At 52.0% G+C, this 20,746-nt stretch overlaps 1 protein-coding gene across 2 annotated transcripts in view; it reads right to left on the minus strand.

Annotated features, from left to right (window-relative positions):
* The window catches only part of PPP1CB (protein phosphatase 1 catalytic subunit beta), a 336,969-nt gene extending 320,604 nt beyond the window's left edge, over positions 1–16,365 (minus strand). For both annotated transcript variants that reach the window (XM_073628793.1, XM_073628794.1), the window contains exon 1: positions 16,207–16,365. In XM_073628793.1, the coding sequence (XP_073484894.1) occupies positions 16,207–16,258 (52 nt within the window). In that variant the 5' untranslated portion in view covers positions 16,259–16,365. The remainder of the gene's footprint in view (positions 1–16,206) is intronic.
* Positions 16,366–20,746: the final 4,381 nt, after the last annotated feature.

Raw genomic sequence — 20,746 nt, forward strand, 5'->3', positions numbered from 1 at the left:
ACTATGCAAGTAGCATATACTTTATACTTTTATGACAATACCATTGTTATTATCTTTGACCCTATTTACTAGCATACTTTGCATTTTATGCCATTATGTATATCCCATGCTTCTAAACCCCTTCATCTTATACTACTCTATATTTATATTTTTATACAGTGAGTTGCCCTGCAGTACATTTGGGAACAATTGGGGTTCTTGTTCTCCTCTTTCTCCCACTTGCCATGCTGCCCCCCCATGCCTGACCTCGGCCCTCCGGTTGGGTCCTCGGCCTCTTCAGCTCCCGGGGGAGATGCCCTCCGCCGACCCCTGCATGGGTTCTGTGTCAGTAGCCTTGGTCTCATTAGTATGGGATGATCGGTTCTGGCTTCTTGCTTTTAACCAATCATAACCGATACTCTAATTACTTTTATCTGTTTTTACAGACAGCAGTTATGCACATCAGCCCCTGATGAAGCGAGGAAAGCTCGCGAAACGCGTCGGGTTAGAGATGTACTATGCATACCTGTATTACATGTATTACTATTATATTATGGCTATGTTTTAGGATTACTATGCAATGTTGCTGTTTTATGAACCTGTTCACCCATGCTCATGTCCTATTATGGATTATACTGTTGTTTTCAAATAAAATACTTGTACCTTTACATCTGTTTACCCTCTGATCACCATTTACACCTCATTTAAAGTCCCATGGGCGCCATTCGTATTTTTCTATTTTTCTGTATTCACCAAGATGTATTTTTGTAAATGTAAGCAATGTGAGGGCCTGAATGTGCCCCCCCCCCCGGGTATCACAGCCTCCAGCAGTCCCTGTGCCAATCAGTCATGGTGCAGTGCTTGTCTGTTAACAGGCAGCATGCTGATAGTAGGAGAGAGCAGTGTGAAGGCTAAGTTTACGCCTAGTGTGTTCAATGGTGTGCCCACACACTAAAGTAACTCCTGTACCCCTCTGGGTGATGAGCGTTGGGTGTGAACTGTTCCAGTGACCCACACTAAGGAGGGTGCCGGGGTGGGCAGAGCCCCTCCCAGCTCTATTCACACACTTGATGGAAAAGAAATCCAAACTCCAAGAAAGTCCAAAGTGTCAGATGAATGAAAGCGGCTTCAGCCCGACTCCAACCAGGCCACGCCCCCCGACAAATTTCATCCCGCCCACAGGGTTTAGTTATGGAGATCCTCCATGACTACCAGATACCCGATCACATTCACCAGACTCTACAGCACAGGTATCAAACTGGCGGCCTTCAAACTGTAGCAGAACTACAAGTCCCATAAGGCATTGCAAGGCTGACAGTTACAAGCATGACTCGCAGTGGCATGATGGGACTTGTAGTTCCGCAATAGCTGGAAGGCCGCCAGTTTGACATCCCTGCTCTACAGGTTCAATGTAGCCCAATAGAAGAGATCATCAGTCGGCTGCTTCTCCTCGATAAAGATAACTCTCCCGGAGTGCTGAATGTTTGTAAACACAGGAAGGAGGATTGTTGCCGAAGGTGAAAGGTGGGTGTTCTTCTAGTGTCACCAATGATTGTGAGATTTTATTAAAGGGGGAGGGGGTAGTTATTGAGGAGCGTTGGGGGCCGCTGACTGCCAATAGTGAGCTTTTCCTTTTTTGCTTTAACTTTGTTTTGTGTGGTTTTTTTGTTTGTTTTGGTTGTTTGTTTTTTTTGTACAAAACCAAAATACACACACACACACACACACACACACACACACACACACACACACACACACGAAAACAACCAAAAAGAAACACACACAAATAACACACTTTTGGTGACTATAAAATCCCACCAAAAGAAAGCTCTGGTCATACATATATAAAATGAATTTGGGTGAAGGGTCACATGACTAATCGTGAAATGATCAGAGCACTGGAATCATTCCCGGTGATAAGGGGGATATACAGGCTGACACTCCATGGTTAGGAGCCGGTGGGTCCTGTGGCCCCTCACAGAAGGGCCCCATCTCTCTGCTGAGGACACAATAGAGGTAAATGGAGCTCACTGAGCCCAATCCCAGCAAAGACACGAAGCTCAGAACACGAATCACAACTTTGTTATTTCTCTCGGTGGCTGAGAATCATTCATGTGGTAAAGCAGCAGCTTCACGTCAGAGAAGTAATGATCTCCTGTATAGAAGAGCTGCAGAGGAGTGCGGAGTCAGCACAAAACACCACCCTGTGTGAGGTGGAGAGATCCTCGAATTACTGCTCCCGGCACGTTCCACAGGAAAGACAAATCCATCCAAACAATGGCCAAATATAGTCCGAGCTTCTCCTTCTCCCGACCGCCGACGTCACTTCCCTGGAGAACGCCGATCATCTCCAGAGGACCCCGAGAGACACAATAGATACAAACCACCTCTGTGTATGGAGGAGACCCCCAGACTGGAGGTCTATAATTATATATACACATATATACACACACACACACACACACACACACACACACACACACACACCGCCCCCCCAAACACCCCCTGGGCAGGGGACAAAATATTAAATATAAAAAGGAAATTGTAAAAGTCCCTAAAGCAAGAGCCCTGCAGTACAAGCCCAAGGCTGTGGTCACATCTGTGCAGGCCAGGGAGAACATCCATAAACCCCACAGGATCCCCAACCAGCAGCACTTTAGACGTGTGGGGGTGCCATTGTTTCTAAACTGCACAGACCCCCTCCCCCCCCCCCCCCCCCACACACACACCCCGGAAAACGCAGTGCATTTTTGGGAGCACAAAGCTGCTGCAGCACCATAGGGGTCCCATGTGGCCATGTTTTTAACCACTTCCAGCCCAGGCCAGTTCTGCCATTTCCCTCCTATATGAGAAAAAAAAAAAAAACATTTTTTCTAGCAGAGACCCTAGGGAATAAAATGGGGGTCATTGCAATTTTTATGTCACACCGGATTTGCACAGTAATTTGTTCAAAAAATGTATTTTTTTTTTTTTTTTTAACCAATATTTACCCAAGGACCCCTTTCACACTGGGGCCATAGCCGTGTTAGCGTTAGAGCGTCGCTTGTTTCAGCGCTCTTTAAGCGGTGCTTTTCAGCCACTAGCAGGGAGTTTTTAACCCCAAAGAAAGGCTTATAAAACGCCCGTGTTGCAGCGCTTCTGAAGTGCTTTTCAGGTGATTTGAAATCGCTGCCCATTCATTTCTATGGGCAGGGCGGTGGAGGAGGGGTGTATACAACGCTCCCAAACCGCCCCAAAGATGCTGCTTGCAGGACTTTTCCTAACGTCCCGCAAGCGCTCCACCCCGGTGTGAAAAGTCACGTTGAAATGAATGGGAGGCGGTTTTCAGATGCCATTTCTAGCGCCAAAACGCCTGAAAACCGCCTCAGTGTGAAAGGGGTCTTACATATGACTTTAAAATCGTGGATTGGCGCCAAAATTCTGCACCTAAAAATCTTCACAGGCGACACTTTAAAGATGTTTATAGGAGACCAGTTTAGAGCGTTACAGAGGAGATCTAGTGCTAGAATTATTGCTCTCTCTCTGACATTTGTGGATATCTCACTCGTGGTTTGAACGCCGTTTACATTTGCAGGCGCCACCTACGTATGCATTAGCTTCTGTGTCCGAGCACGAGGGGGGGATGGGGGCTCTTAAAAATATATTTTTACACTTTCTCTTTTACATTTTTTTTCCTATTGCAAGGAATGTAAACATCCCTTGTAATAGGAATAGTGTGTGACAGGTCCTCTTTATGGAGAGATCTGAGGTCTTCAAGTCCCCACATCTCTCCTCGATGCTGGAAAGCTTAAAATCGATCGCTGGCTTTCCATTATATACAAATAATTAAAAAAGAAAAACAGTTTACATCCGCCTGTGCTGGCAGTGGTGTCATGACATCACTTCCGGCCTCCAAGGGTCATAGAGATGACCAGGGACACTCTGCTCCATGGCCAGCTCTATGATAAACCGCCGCTGGCAAATTCATTCTCCCGCTTCTTGATCGCATGCGCGATCCCAGAGAACCACTGGGGGTTTACCATAGAGCTGGCCTTGGACCAGAGTGTCCCTAGTCATCTCTATGACCCTTGGAGGTATGTTTTTTTTTTATTTAAGCCAGCAATTTAGAAGGGAGTGGAGGCGGAGTTCAGCTTTAAATTCACTTGCTAAGCTAAAAAAAACAAACAAAAAGTACTTCCAGAGAAAATCTCACTTATCCCACCTGCCCTCTCAGCGCTTTGCACTACATCCAACACCTTCACATGCATCAGATTTCTTGCAATACCACCAACTCCCCTCCCCCACCCCCCTGTGGTTTCTTCTACAGCCCCTTTGACAAAAAAAAAAAAAAACCCACACACGGTAGGCATCGGTGCATCCCTATTTTTTATGGTCGTTAATCCAGTGTCCCCAAGTTGATTTCCGCATCACTTTAGACCCGGATCATTTGACGCCGCTTATTTCCTCTCCAATGTGGCACCTGAAGACAGGCAGCCGTAGTGCAGAGAATATCGGGGGAGGGGGTGGAATTACCCGGCCGGCTCTTATTGATTTAAGATCAGGAGAATTGCTGTAAATGAAATAATTACGGAAGTAAATTGTGGGGGGTCGCGGGTCACTCGCGTTGTTCGCTGATGCTGAGCGAGTAAATGAGAGAAATGTTAGGAGACAGTCAGCAAAGATCTGTACCGAAAACAAATTAAATTGGTAAAAGACTTAATTGCTGCTAAAGCCCCCCCCGCTGTGATAATGGGAGGTAATCAGTACAATCAGATGTGGTTCCGATGACTGCGGTTTACACCGATATTCTAAGAGCGGAGAACGGTGCCTTTCCTGCAGGGGGATCTCTTCACAGCTCTTCTCCCGACTCACATGAGAGGAGGAAATCCAAAGCCGAGACCAGGAGGGGAAACCTTCACATAGAGACACCTGTATGGGTGACAACTGTCACTTCCTGCTGTGTTCATAGGTCAGAAGTGAAAAGGACAGACACTCGATGTAGAAGGAAGGAGCGGACTGTGAGAGAAGAGCATTGTGGGCTCAACTCTTCAGGGGGGGGGGGGGGGGGGGGGGGGGGACATCAGACCACCCTTCATTCCCAGCGTTCTGGGGGGGGGGGGCTGACTTTAGTACAGATAGCAGCGGGGTGGTGGTGCAGGCTGTGCTCTCTCCCTCTTCTCTGTATACACAACCCAGAACCACTCACAGATCCCAATGTACAGGGATCGATTTACCCCCCCCCCCCATCCGCTCCACACACTACTGTCCTGGCACCAGAAATTGTGGGTGGTGGGGGAGGGGGGGGGGGGTAATGAAACCTCATACAGTCTGATCCAAAAGCGTAATCTTGTGGTAAAGTGGCTGTAAAAAGGTTGAAGATTTACCTTCATGTATAAAGATAAAAAACCTTCCATGTGCTGCTCTCCTCATGTGCCCCCCCCCCCATACTCACCTAAGCCCCCCCTTGATCCAGCAATGTGCAGAGAATCCTCAGCTGTCCTGGAAATCCCTCTCCTCATTGGCTGAGACAGCAGCAGGAGCTGCTATCAATCACAGACAGCGAGCCAATAAGGAGAGAACGGGGGCAGGGCCAAGATGTGGGGCTCAGGAATGCCCCCATAGCAAGTGGCTTGTTACTGGGGGCAGGAGCACCGACGGGGGACCTGAAAAGAAGAGGATCGGAGGCTATTCTGTGCAAAACCATTCCATACAGCGGAGTATAACTTATTAGAAAAAACACCCTTTAATATCACTAACTGTACAGACAAGAGAGGAGGGATGTGAGGGGAGAGAGCACAGCCCACACCTCCTGCCAGCTCTCTTCTCCCGTCACTACTACTCCTGTACCAAGCATCATTCAGTGCTTTTAGATCAAAGGAATGAACTTCGGTCTGTAAATGAGGTCAGTTTAACCACTTAAAGACAAAACCTCTCTCTAAAACACGCTGCTTACATTATGTATTTTTTGCTGGAAAGTTACTTTTTTTTTTTTTTAGCAGAGACCCTTGAGAATAAAATGGTGGTCATTGCAATATTTTATGTCACACGGTATTTGCGCAGTGGTCTTTCACATGTATTTTTGTGGGAAAAATACACTTCAATATAAAATAAATATTAAAAAACCCCAATACTAAACAGTAAAGTTGGCCCAATTTTTTTGTACAATCTGAAAGATGTTACGTGAGAATCGCGATCTTTATTCTAAGCAAAAAAATTGTGATTCTCATTTTATCCAAAATTGTGCAGCTCTACTGACACATTTCACATGCACAGAGCAGCCCCCCCCTCCCCCACACACAACGTGGGGGAACGTGCGTAAAGTTGCACACGCCTGGATGCACCGGCTGACCGAGCCCTAAGTCTGGAGCGCCCCGGTACTACACACAATTCTAATGTGAGCCTTTCCTGGAGAAAGGGTTGAGGAACGCTGTGTGGACAGCCGAGGCCAAAAGTATAAAGCCCATGAGGGCAGAGAACAACCCCGGGGGTGGGAAGGGGAGTGCAGAGATCAGAGGCGACCTTTAAATAATATTACAAATTTAAAGCAGAACTCAAACCGCACTTCAAAATCCCCCTCCCCCCACCTTCTTCCACCCCACCATTAAAAACAAAACACACAGCATGTGGTATGTGTAGAAGATGCACCACCAGCCTCTTCCAAGTGATTGGGAGCCGGAAGACACCGTGCTGATCGATTCTGGGGGATGGGAATTAGTGTGCAGGTTCTGTGCACAAAAGCACCACAAAGTTGCAGCTTAGCGACACTTCCTCCGGGGGATAGATGGGAGGAATCCCAGGAGGCAACAGAGCCCGGCCCGGATCACAGACCTGGAATCCCAGGAGGCAACAGAGCCCGGCCTGGATCACAGACCTGGAATCCCAGGAGGCAACAGAGCCCGGCCCAGATCACAGACCTGGAATCCCAGGAGGCAACAGAGCCCGGCCCGGATCACAGACCTGGAATCCCAGGAGGCAACAGAGCCCGGATCACAGACCTGGAATCCCAGGAGGCAACAGAGCCCGGCCCGGATCACAGACCTGGAATCCCAGGAGGCAACAGAGCCCGGCCCAGATCACAGACCTGGAATCCCAGGAGGCAACAGAGCCCGGCCCGGATCACAGACCTGGAATCCCAGGAGGCAACAGAGCCCGGCCCGGATCACAGACCTGGAATCCCAGGAGGCAACAGAGCCCGGATCACAGACCTGGAATCCCAGGAGGCAACAGAGCCCGGCCCGGATCACAGACCTGGAATCCCAGGAGGCAACAGAGCCCGGATCACAGACCTGGAATCCCAGGAGGCAACAGAGCCCGGCCCGGATCACAGACCTGGAATCCCAGGAGGCAACAGAGCCCGGCCCGGATCACAGACCTGGAATCCCAGGAGGCAACAGAGCCCGGATCACAGACCTGGAATCCCAGGAGGCAACAGAGCCCGGCCCGGATCACAGACCTGGAATCCCAGGAGGCAACAGAGCCCGGCCCGGATCACAGACCTGGAATCCCAGGAGGCAACAGAGCCCGGCCCGGATCACAGACCTGGAATCCCAGGAGGCAACAGAGCCCGGCCCCGACCAGGAGGGGGGATTGTCTTGCAGCACAAAAACATTAAAAAAAAAAGAAATAAATAAACAAAAATCTTTTTTTTTTTTCCATCCTGAACACTTCAAGTGTAAAATAGTAGAAATGAGTATCGGCCTCCGTCTGCCTGTGAACTGACGAGAAACGTTCAGAGCTGAAACTTTTAGAAAGCTGCTAATTAGTGGCCCATCTATTAGAAATACAGATTTTTTTTTTTTTTTTTTTTTTTTAAGCATAACAAGAAGGACAAAAAAAAAAAAAAAAAACACTTTGAACACACAATTGTACTGTTTGCCATGTTTATTCCTACATTTCCCAGACGTCATCCATTCACACTGTACAGGGATCACAATTACCCATCATCCTCTCCGAGACGACATAGAGAGGCGCAGGAGGAGCGATGTATGAAGAGGAGAAATGTAATCCCCTTCCCTGCTTTTATGGGTATTTTATAAAGAGATGACATTTTATGCAGCAATTTACATTTATTGTACATTCACATCAGTGAAACATGAATGACCAATCCCCTTCCTGCTTCCAGGACAGATCATTGACCAATCCCCTTCCTGCTTCCAGGACAGATCATTGACCAACCCCCTTCTCCCTTTACTGCTTCCAGGACAGATCATTGACCAATCCCCTTCTCCCCTTCCAGGACAGATCATTGACCAATCCCCTTCTCCCTTTACTGCTTCCAGGACAGATCATTGACCAATCCCCTTCTCTCTTTCCTGCCTCTGGGTACTAACAAAAGTGCTGATAGGGGGAGAGAGCAGAGTGACAGGTGAGCTCTTCACTCTGCTGCTCCTCCTTTCACTGTCCAGTTGCAGGTTTTGTCCCTCCCTCAGGCTGCATTCTCCTATACATTAGAGGATATTTAGTGGATCTCATTTGGGTTTCTCAGGGCAGCTTTATTTTCATCTTTCGTTTTGACATTTTAAAGTGTTTTTACAACTAGTCGGAGGGGCAGAGGGGGCAGGGAGCAGAGGGGGCGGGGGGGGGGGGGGGGCAGAGGGGGCAGGGGGGGCAGAGGGGGCAGGGGGGGCAGAGGGGGCAGGGTTTAATTACACTCCATATTCTTTGAATAGCTGGAATACTCGGCCAGAACTCCAGAGTCACAGAGCAAAGAAAACACACCCGTCCCCGCCCCCTACACACCAACCTCAACCTGCATAGAACAGAGCTGTTCTAACTAAAGTAACAAGCCGCAAACTCAACACCAACCTGCTGGACTGACTCCGGGGTACACAAACCCAACACCGACCTGCTGGACTGACTCCGGGATACACAAACCCAACACCGACCTGCTGGACTGACTCCGGGATACACAAACCCAACACCGACCTGCTGGACTGACTCCGGGGTACACAAACCCAACACCAACCTGCTGGACTGACTCCGGGATACACAAACCCAACACCAACCTGCTGGACTGACTCCGGGGTACACAAACCCAACACCAACCTGCTGGACTGACTCCGGGATACACAAACCCAACACCAACCTGCTGGACTGACTCCGGGATACACAAACCCAACACCGACCTGCTGGACTGACTCCGGGATACACAAACCCAACACCAACCTGCTGGACTGACTCCGGGATACACAAACCCAACACCGACCTGCTGGACTGACTCCGGGATACACAAACCCAACACCAACCTGCTGCACTGACTCCGGGTAACACAAACCAGAACACACGCATCACTTGTAAGAGCCAATCGGAGAGTGACATTTAGAGTGAATGGGCTGGCATCCCAACAACTGATGTAATGTGCGTTGCCGCTGGTTACCACGGCACAATATTCTGAATTGGCCTTAATACATTTCAGAGATGAAGAATCTTACCTCCGCTGGATCCTACATTCATCACTCTGGCAGAAGATCGATTAAATGGATCGCTGTTATTTCTGGAGTCCACATTGGGGGGTTGGCAACCCCTCAATTGGGATCTACCAGTGTATTGCAGCCAGGTGAAGGAAGATTGTGCCCTCAGCTTGCCGACCCGCCATCTGCAGCGCCCCAAACTTAGTGGAGTGATATGGAAGAAGAGGCACCGACTACGGAGAGAGCAGGCGGCCGCATCGCACCGAACCACGCTTCTATAGTTCCGGATGCAATACGAGGCGGAGGGATAACTGCCGGGATAGAGGAGGGCGGCTGAAAACGTCCTGCCTGGGACTGCAGCCAGATCCTGACCAGTAGAAGAGTTCCATGGGGTACCGACATTGGACTCTTCTTGTCATACAATTATAGGGGGCTTCGTACAGTCACTAAGGGGTTAAAGCAGACATTGTATCCCCTCCTCACCACCTGCTTTACCCCTTGGACCCCCCACTAGCACACTGCAACCAAACGCATTGTATGTGGTAGAGGGCGGCCCCATTCATATGAATGGATCTCAACTGCCCACTGAAAGTGACAGGCGGTATAATTCCTGAATGTGAACACCCCTCATCTACTGCCTCTGAAGCCGTGGAAGGCCGCGCACCACAGGGCCGCCCGTGGAAGGCCGCACACCACAGGGCCGCCCGTGGAAGGCCGCCCACCACAGGGCCACCCACCACAGGACCGCCCGCGCACTACAGAACCGCCCATGGAGGGCCGCGCACTACAGAACCGCCCATGGAGGGCCGCGCACTACAGAACCGCCCATGGAGGGCCGCGCACTACAGAACCGCCCATGGAGGGCCGCGCACTACAGAACCGCCCATGGAGGGCCGCGCACTACAGAACCGCCCATGGAGGGCCGCGCACTACAGAACCGCCCATGGAGGGCCGCGCACTACAGAACCGCCCATGGAGGGCCGCGCACTACAGAACAGCCCATGGAGGGCCGCGCACTACAGAACCGCCCATGGAGGGCCGCGCACTACAGAACCGCCCATGGAGGGCCGCGCACTACAGAACCGCCCATGGAGGGCCGCGCACTACAGAACCGCGCATGGAGGGCCGCGCACTACAGAACCGCGCATGGAGGGCCGCGCACTACAGAACCATGCATGGAGGGCCGCGCACTACAGAACCGCGCATGGAGGGCCGCGCACTACAGAACCATGCATGGAGGGCCGCGCACTACAGAACCATGCATGGAGGGCCGCGCACTACAGAACCACGCATGGAAGGTGTGGGATTCTTATGGAGAGCACACAGGACAGACTCACATTAATCAATTTTACTTCTTGCATCACTGACTTCCAGTATCGGGGTTCATGTGATCTGCAGGAGCCGCATGGAGTGTGCTCAGCCCCCCCCACAAGACACCCAGGAACCTACAAATCTCGTACAGCATCTTCAATGCCTCGTTCCGCTCGGATACGACTCTCCCTCACAAGAATCTTAACTATGTGATCTCAGATATACAAACACAGATAAACACGGCCGTCACCCCCGGCAACCAGCCAGGTATCGCCTCCAATCATCTGACCTTCTGTATACAGAGAGGAACCTGATGGGTCTCACTGCTAGCTTCTCCTTTCCAGCAAGTTCAATCTGAGACCTACCTAAATACCAAGACTATGTCCCCCCCATCCCCCCCCCACATGGAACATCTAACACACGTCTGCCCAGAGCAGAGCACCCGCCACATTCCCCATACAAATTTAGGTGTCATGTAATATATGCAAAAAACAAAATGCAGAAAGGTGAACTAACATTTTAAATTACAGACACAGAAATCTGTCATCAGAAGAGCTGCATCTGCCCCCCCCCCCCGGGCCACAGACAGAAAGCCCCACCCCCCCGGGCCACAGACAGAAAGCCCAACCCCCGGGCCACAGACAGAAAGCCCCACCCCCCGGGCCACAGACAGAAAGCCCACCCCCCCGGGCCACAGACAGAAAGCCCCACCCCCCCGGGCCACAGACAGAAAGCCCCACCCCCCCCGCCACAGACAGAAAGCCCCACCCCCCCGGGCCACAGACAGAAAGCCCCACCCCCCCCGCCACAGACAGAAAGCCCCACCCCCCCCGGGCCACAGACAGAAGGCACCCCCCCGGGCCACAGACAGAAGGCACCCCCCCCCCCGGGCCACAGACAGAAGGCTGATAAGGGGCCCCCCCTCCCCGCCCCCCCTCCCCGCCCCCCCTGTACATCATGGTGGAGAACTCCCCGCCCCCCCTGTACATCATGGTGGAGAACTCCCCGCCCCCCCCGTACATCATGGTGGAGAACTCCCCCCCTGTACAACCTGGTGGAGAACTCCCCCCCCCCCCCCGTACATCATGGTGGAGAACTCCCCCCCCCCCCCCCTGTACATCATGGTGGAGAACTCCCCGCCCCCCCCCTGTACATCATGGTGGAGAACTCCCCGCCCCCCCCCTGTACATCATGGTGGAGAACTCCCCGCCCCCCCCCCTGTACATCATGGTGGAGAACTCCCCGCCCCCCCCCCTGTACATCATGGTGGAGAACTCCCCGCCCCCCCCCCTGTACATCATGGTGGAGAACTCCCCGCCCCCCCCCTGTACATCATGGTGGAGAACTCCCCGCCCCCCCCCTGTACATCATGGTGGAGAACTCCCCGCCCCCCCCCCTGTACATCATGGTGGAGAACTCCCCGCCCCCCCCCCTGTACATCATGGTGGAGAACTCCCCGCCCCCCCCCTGTACATCATGGTGGAGAACTCCCCGCCCCCCCCCTGTACATCATGGTGGAGAACTCCCCGCCCCCCCCCTGTACATCATGGTGGAGAACTCCCCGCCCCCCCCCTGTACATCATGGTGGAGAACTCCCCGCCCCCCCCCTGTACATCATGGTGGAGAACTCCCCGCCCCCCCCCTGTACATCATGGTGGAGAACTCCCCGCCCCCCCCGTACATCATGGTGGAGAACTCCCCGCCCCCCCCCTGTACATCATGGTGGAGAACTCCCCGCCCCCCCGTACATCATGGTGGAGAACTCCCCGCCCCCCCCCTGTACATCATGGTGGAGAACTCCCGCCCCCCCCCTGTACATCATGGTGGAGAACTCCCCCCCCCCCCGTACATCATGGTGGAGAACTCCCCCCCCCCCCCGTACATCATGGTGGAGAACTCCCCCCCCCCCCTGTACATCATGGTGGAGAACTCCCCGCCCCCCCGTACATCATGGTGGAGAACTCCCCGCCCCCCCCCTGTACATCATGGTGGAGAACTCCCCCCCCCCCCCTGTACATCATGGTGGAGAACTCCCCCCCCCCCCCCCCCTGTACATCATGGTGGAGAACTCCCCCCCCCGTACATCATGGTGGAGAACTCCCCCCCCCCGTACATCATGGTGGAGAACTCCCCGCCCCCCCTGTACATCATGGTGGAGAACTCCCCGCCCCCCCTGTACATCATGGTGGAGAACTCCCCGCCCCCCCTGTACATCATGGTGGAGAACTCCCCGCCCCCCCTGTACATCATGGTGGAGAACTCCCCGCCCCCCCTGTACATCATGGTGGAGAACTCCCCGCCCCCCCTGTACATCATGGTGGAGAACTCCCCCCCTCCCCTGTACATCATGGTGGAGAACTCCCCGCCCCCCCCGTACATCATGGTGGAGAACTCCCCCCCTGTACAACCTGGTGGAGAACTCCCCCCCCCCCCCGTACATCATGGTGGAGAACTCCCCGCCCCCCCCTGTACATCATGGTGGAGAACTCCCCGCCCCCCCCCTGTACATCATGGTGGAGAACTCCCCGCCCCCCCCCTGTACATCATGGTGGAGAACTCCCCGCCCCCCCCCTGTACATCATGGTGGAGAACTCCCCGCCCCCCCCCCTGTACATCATGGTGGAGAACTCCCCCCCCCCCCCCCCTGTACATCATGGTGGAGAACTCCTCCCCCCCCTTCTATAAGTGACTGTGTAGACTGGAGCCCATCCTCCCAGAGCTGCCGGCTCCTTCCACCAGTTCTCCCAGTACAAGCTTAGCCTGGGGACTTGTATATCCTCCCATCAGCCTGTAGGTGTGAGTGCACCATGGATACCGGCACACTGCCGCCGCCCCCCCCCCATGATATTTTACAACTGGCACTCACACAGTTGTCAGTCCCGAGGAGGAACAACTGCTAATGTTCTCCTGACATTTCTCACCCCCCTGCAGGGATCAGAGGCTGCATGTTACTGGAGATCATGGAAACCCAACCCCCACCCCAAAAGGTGTCAGAGTCCCTGAATCTGCCAATCATCCGAAGTCCCAATTATTTCCACCTTACAGAGGAGCTAAAAAATGCAGAGTGTGAAATACGGACATCAAATCTCTTATAAAAGGCTCACTATACCAGTCTATGAATTTATACTTCACACTTCTTTCTACCGGTGACATCAGATCTCTGTGTCTGTCACATCTATGAGTGGGGGAGGGTCCCGTGTCCAGGGACTACATGTCCCAGGAGTCCTGGGCTCCCTTTTTCTGAACTCTGGCGGAGTTGTGGGCGGGGCGTTATCTTGTAACATTAGATTGGTCAGCAGAGATTGTTACATTTGTTATGAGTTATAGGATGTGTGTGTTCTGTGCGGGGTCTCCACGGGAGGCGAGGCGGAGCCATGCGGGAGGTGAGGTGGAGCCATGCGGGAGGTGAGGCGGAGCCATGCGGGAGGTGAGGTGGGTAACGCGGGAGGTGAGCAGAGCGATGGGGGGGGGGTGAAGCGGGTAACGCGACAGGTGAGCGGAGCGATGGGGGAGGTGAAGCGGGTAACACGACAGGTGAGCAGAGCGATGGGGGGGGGGGGGGGGGGAGGTGAAGCGGGTAACAACAGGTGAGCGGAGCGATGGGGGGGGGGGTGAAAAGGGTCAATATTCGTGCCGTGTGTAACCTTACACGGCGGGGAAGGAGGAGCCAAGCTAACATCCTCCCATACCCAGGGGCACCCATGATGCCAATGCTACAATGTACACTCTACATGCCCCTCACCTGTCACTCAAAGTCATGTGGGTGGAGAGATGGGCGGACACATTTCTTCACCCCGCCAGGTGTCACTTCCCTGCAGGAGAGCGCACAATGCAGGGGCTCCTAGGGACCCCAATACTGCATGGAGACCCCGCACAGGGGGGAGGGTCAGCTCTCTGTACACAACCCCCCTACCCCTGGAAGAGAAGAGGAGACCAGCAATGTGGGGGCCGGACCACCCCGGTGAATATATTTAAACACGTTTATTGACACTAACAGAACAGCCCCGCCCACCAAGACATTCCCAGAGGTGGGATTACATCGGGTGCTGAGAACTGGGGGGGCGGCCCCCCTATAGAGACCCCCGGGACAGGAAATGAGGAATAAACTGAGAAGAAGACAATCTGATGAAGACACGAGCGAAGAGATACATTGTCACCAATCACCTCCCCCCTCCAGTCTGATACATTGTACCTCTGCAGAGTCCCTCATCACAGAGGAGATACAGCGATCACATGACAGGAAAACTTTATAAACAATGAACAGTAACAATAAGAAGAAGAACTCTCACACTGCAAAGCTCCGTACATCAATATAATCCGTACACCTGGAGTCCCACCTTAACACCGGCACTCTGCTCTCTACTAATCTGAGCGTGCCCCATCCCCCCCACACTGAGGACCCAGAGGAAGTCCTTCCCCTATCACCCCTACATTGAGGACCCCCGAGGAAGTCGCACCCCGCCATACTGCGGGCCCCCCCGAGGAAGTATTTCGCCTACCACCCCTACACTGAGGGCCCCCGAGGAAGTCGCCCCCCTCCCGCCACACTGAGGAAGTCGCCCCCCTCCCGCCACACTGAGGAAGTCGCCCCCCTCCCGCCACACTGAGGAAGTCGCCCCCCTCCCGCCACACTGAGGAAGTCGCCCCCCTCCCGCCACACTGAGGAAGTCGCCCCCCCCGCCACACTGAGGAAGTCGCCCCCCTCCCGCCACACTGAGGAAGTCGCCCCCCTCCCGCCACACTGAGGAAGTCGCCCCCCTCCCGCCACACTGAGGGCCCTGAGGAAGTCGCCCCCCTCGCCACACCGAGGGCCCTGAGGAAGTCGCCCCCCTCGCCACACCGAGGGCCCTGAGGAAGTCGCCCCCCTCGCCACACCGAGGGCCCTGAGGAAGTCGCCCCCCCCGCCACACCGAGGGCCCTGAGGAAGTCGCCCCCCTCGCCACACCGAGGGCCCTGAGGAAGTCGCCCCCCCGCCACACCGAGGGCCCTGAGGAAGTCGCCCCCCCGCCACACCGAGGGCCCTGAGGAAGTCCCCCCCTGCCATACTGAGGGCCCCGAGGAAGTCCCCCCCTGCCATACTGAGGGCCCCGAGGAAGTCCTTTGCCTATCACCCCTACACTGAGGGTCCCGAGGAAGTCCCCCCCTGCCATACTGAGGGCCCTGAAGAAGTCCCCCCCACTACACTGAGGGTCCCGAGGAAGTCCCCCGCCACACTGTAATGCCCCGAGTAAGCCCCCCCCCACACCCCTCTTCCTCCCTGGGGGCCCGTAAAGTCCCCCATATTTGGCCCCTGGCCCTCCATTCCCTTCTGGTGCCCCATAAAGTTCCCCCTCCCCCATAGTTATCCCCACTCCCCCCTGGGACCCCATGAAGCCCCCCTATTGGGCCCCTGGCACCCCCATCCCCCACACAGAAGGTCCCCGGAGTCTCCCGCCATATTAGGGCCCCCCGGACTCCTCCCCCCCCGGGGCCCCTGAGCCTCCCCTCCCCCCCACTCCCGGGTCCCCTCCTCCTCCCCCTCACTCACCCTCTAGCAGGCGGCTGATCAGACTGTCCACGTTCAGCTCTGCGTCCGCCATTTTCCTCTCCCTCACAGCCGAGCCGAGCCGAGCACGACGATCCGGGCGGAGCTGCGTCACAACACGACAGGCTCACACCCCGCGGGAGGAGCCAGTCCCCAGCAACAGCCAATCACCGCACACTCAGACTGGGGACACGCCCCCTCCGAGAAACAATAGCGCAGATCGCCGGTGAAGGGAGGGAAGGGGCGGAGTCAGGACGTCGAGCCCTCCACAGTGATCGGATTGGATGAAAACGCTGGACGTCAGGTGAATCCCCGCCTTTGGGGGGCGGTAACTATCTGACGGCCCGCTTCTTTCTCTCAGTGAGCCCCGCCCCCCGCGTCCTTACTCCGGCTGGTAACGAACTGCAGATGGCGCGCACCGGACACGCCCCCACAGCCCGCCCGCTGCCATGGAGACAAGGAGAGGGAGGAGCTGGGCGGGGTCCTGGGCTGTGTTGTGCCCGCTTTTCTCCGACCGCTGCCATGACGACGGTGACGTCGCACTGACAGGAGGGGGAGGGGCTTAGATCAGAGCGCAGAATGATACATTGTTACCGCCCACCCCGCCATGGCTACAATGGATCTTCATTTAAAGGGGAACTCCCCCCCAAATGTATAATAATCAGAGATTGTTACCGCCCACCCCTCACTGGATCTTCATTTAAAGGGGAACTCCCCCCCCAATGTATAATAATCAGAGATTGTTACATTGTTACCGCCCACCCCTCACTGGATCTTCATTTAAAGGGGAACTCCCCCCCAAATGTATAATAATCAGAGATTGTTACCGCCCACCCCTCACTGGATCTTCATTTAAAGGGGAACTCCCCCCAAATGTATAAAAATCAGAGATTGTTACATTGTTACCACCCACCCCTCACTGGATCTTCATTTAAAGGGGAACTCCCCCCCAAATGTATAATAATCAGAGATTGTTACCGCCCACCCCTCACTGGATCTTCATTTAAAGGGGAACTCCCCCCAAATGTATAAAAATCAGAGATTGTTACATTGTTACCACCCACCCCTCACTGGATCTTCATTTAAAGGGGAACTCCCCCCAAATGTATAATAATCAGAGATTGTTACCGCCCACCCCTCACTGGATCTTCATTTAAAGGGGAACTCCCCCCAAATGTATAATAATCAGAGATTGTTACATTGTTACCGCCCACCCCTCACTGGATCTTCATTTAAAGGGGAACTCCCCCCCAAATGTATAATAATCAGAGATTGTTACATTGTTACCGCCCACCCCTCACTGGATCTTCATTTAAAGGGGAACTCCCCCCAAATGTATAATAATCAGAGATTGTTACCGCCCACCCCTCACTGGATCTTCATTTAAAGGGGAACTCCCCCCCCAAATGTATAATAATCAGAGATTGTTACATTGTTACCGCCCACCCCTCACTGGATCTTCATTTAAAGGGGAACTCCCCCCAAATGTATAATAATCAGAGATTGTTATATTGTTACCGCCCACCCCTCACTGGATCTTCATTTAAAGGGGAACTCCCCCCCCAATGTATAATAATCAGAGATTGTTACATTGTTACCGCCCACCCCTCACTGGATCTTCATTTAAAGGGGAACTCCCCCCAAATGTATAATAATCAGAGATTGTTACATTGTTACCGCCCACCCCTCACTGGATCTTCATTTAAAGGGGAACTCCCCCCCAAATGTATAATAATCAGAGATTGTTACATTGTTACCACCCACCCCTCACTGGATCTTCATTTAAAGGGGAACTCCCCCCAAATGTATAATAATCAGAGATTGTTACATTGTTACCGCCCACCCCTCACTGGATCTTCATTTAAAGGGGAACTCCCCCCAAATGTATAATAATCAGAGATTGTTACATTGTTACCGCCCACCCCTCACTGGATCTTCATTTAAAGGGGAACTCCCCCCCAAATGTATAATAATCAGAGATTGTTACATTGTTACCGCCCACCCCTCACTGGATCTTCATTTAAAGGGGAACTCCCCCCAAATGTATAATAATCAGAGATTGTTACCGCCCACCCCTCACTGGATCTTCATTTAAAGGGGAACTCCCCCCCCAAATGTATAATAATCAGAGATTGTTACATTGTTACCGCCCACCCCTCACTGGATCTTCATTTAAAGGGGAACTCCCCCCAAATGTATAATAATCAGAGATTGTTATATTGTTACCGCCCACCCCTCACTGGATCTTCATTTAAAGGGGAACTCCCCCCCCAATGTATAATAATCAGAGATTGTTACATTGTTACCGCCCACCCCTCACTGGATCTTCATTTAAAGGGGAACTCCCCCCAAATGTATAATAATCAGAGATTGTTACATTGTTACCGCCCACCCCTCACTGGATCTTCACTTAAAGGGGAACTCCCCCCCATGTATAATAATCAGAGATTGTTACCGCCCACCCCTCACTGGATCTTCATTTAAAGGGGAACTCCCCCCAAATGTATAAAAATCAGAGATTGTTACATTGTTACCACCCACCCCTCACTGGATCTTCATTTAAAGGGGAACTCCCCCCAAATGTATAATAATCAGAGATTGTTACCGCCCACCCCTCACTGGATCTTCATTTAAAGGGGAACTCCCCCCCCAATGTATAATAATCAGAGATTGTTACATTGTTACCGCCCACCCCTCACTGGATCTTCATTTAAAGGGGAACTCCCCCCCAAATGTATAATAATCAGAGATTGTTACATTGTTACCGCCCACCCCTCACTGGATCTTCATTTAAAGGGGAACTCCCCCCAAATGTATAAAAATCAGAGATTGTTACATTGTTACCGCCCACCCCTCACTGGATCTTCATTTAAAGGGGAACTCCCCCCAAATGTATAAAAATCAGAGATTGTTACATTGTTACCGCCCACCCCTCACTGGATCTTCATTTAAAGGGGAACTCCCCCCAAAATGTATAATAATCAGAGATTGTTACATTGTTACCGCCCACCCCTCACTGGATCTTCATTTAAAGGGGAACTCCCCCCCCAAATGTATAATAATCAGAGATTGTTACATTGTTACCGCCCACCCCTCACTGGATCTTCATTTAAAGGGGAACTCCCCCCCAAATGTATAATAATCAGAGATTGTTACCGCCCACCCCTCACTGGATCTTCATTTAAAGGGGAACTCCCCCCCAAATGTATAATAATCAGAGATTGTTACATTGTTACCACCCACCCCTCACTGGATCTTCATTTAAAGGGGAACTCCCCCCAAATGTATAATAATCAGAGATTGTTACATTGTTACCACCCACCCCTCACTGGCTACAATGGATCTTCATTTAAAGGGGAACTCCCCCCAAATGTATAATAATCAGAGATTGTTACATTGTTACCGCCCACCCCTCACTGGATCTTCATTTAAAGGGGAACTCCCCCCCAAATGTATAACAATTAGAGATTGTTACTGCCCACCGGCTACAATGTATCCTCATTTAAAGGGGAACTCCCCCAATGTATAATAATCAGATTGTTACATTGTTATCACCCACCCCTCACTGGCTACAATGGATCTTCATTTAAAGGGGAACTCCCCCCCCCAAATGTATAATAATCAGATTGTTACCGCCCACCCCTCACTGGATCTTCATTTAAAGGGGAACTCCCCCAAAATGTATAATAATCAGAGATTGTTACATTGTTACCGCCCACCCCTCACTGGCTACAATGGTTCCTCATTTAAAGGGGAACTCCCCCCATATATATATAATCTCATCAATCAGAGATTGTTACCTCTCACACATCATCCCAATCTAACACAATGTATCTTTATAAAGGAAATCTCCTCCTCCTCTGATACAAAGTATCTCATGCATCTTTGTTTAACCCTTTCACTGCTGGAGTTGCTTTCGTGTTTTTTGCACTTTAAAAAAAAAAATCAGGGCGGAGCTTAAAGTTTTTGGATGTAACAAATTATTATTATTTTTAATAAACATTTTCTAATCACATAGGAGACAAAAAGTCCGGAATGTGATTGACTTTTGGTGACGGTTCTCTCGGGATCAGCCCTATTCTCACACTTTTTTTGTTTACAAGTATAAATCGGTATTTTTTATTTTTTTTTGCTAGAAAATTACTTAGAACCCCCCAAACATTATACAAAATAAAATGGCGATCGTTGTAATTTTGTTACGTCACACGGTATTTGTGCAGCAGTTTTTCAAACACAATTTTTTTGGGGGAAAAAATACACTTTAATGAGTTTGGAAAAAAAAAACACAATACATAACCCCATTTTTTTGTAAAATATAAAAAAAGATGATGTTACGCCGAGTACATAGATACCAAACATGTCACACTTTAAAATTGCGCACGCTCGCGGAATGGCGACAAACGACGACACTTAAAAATCTCCATAGGTGACACTTTACTTTTTTTTTTTATCATTACCAGTTTAGTGTTACAGAGAAGGGGGGGGGGGGGCCTTAAAACATTTTTTTATTACTTTTTTTTTTTCCTGTCCCTTTAATAAATAT

Source organism: Aquarana catesbeiana, linkage group LG04 (assembly GCF_042186555.1).
Source record: "Aquarana catesbeiana isolate 2022-GZ linkage group LG04, ASM4218655v1, whole genome shotgun sequence".
Classification (NCBI taxonomy): Eukaryota; Metazoa; Chordata; class Amphibia; order Anura; family Ranidae; genus Aquarana; species Aquarana catesbeiana.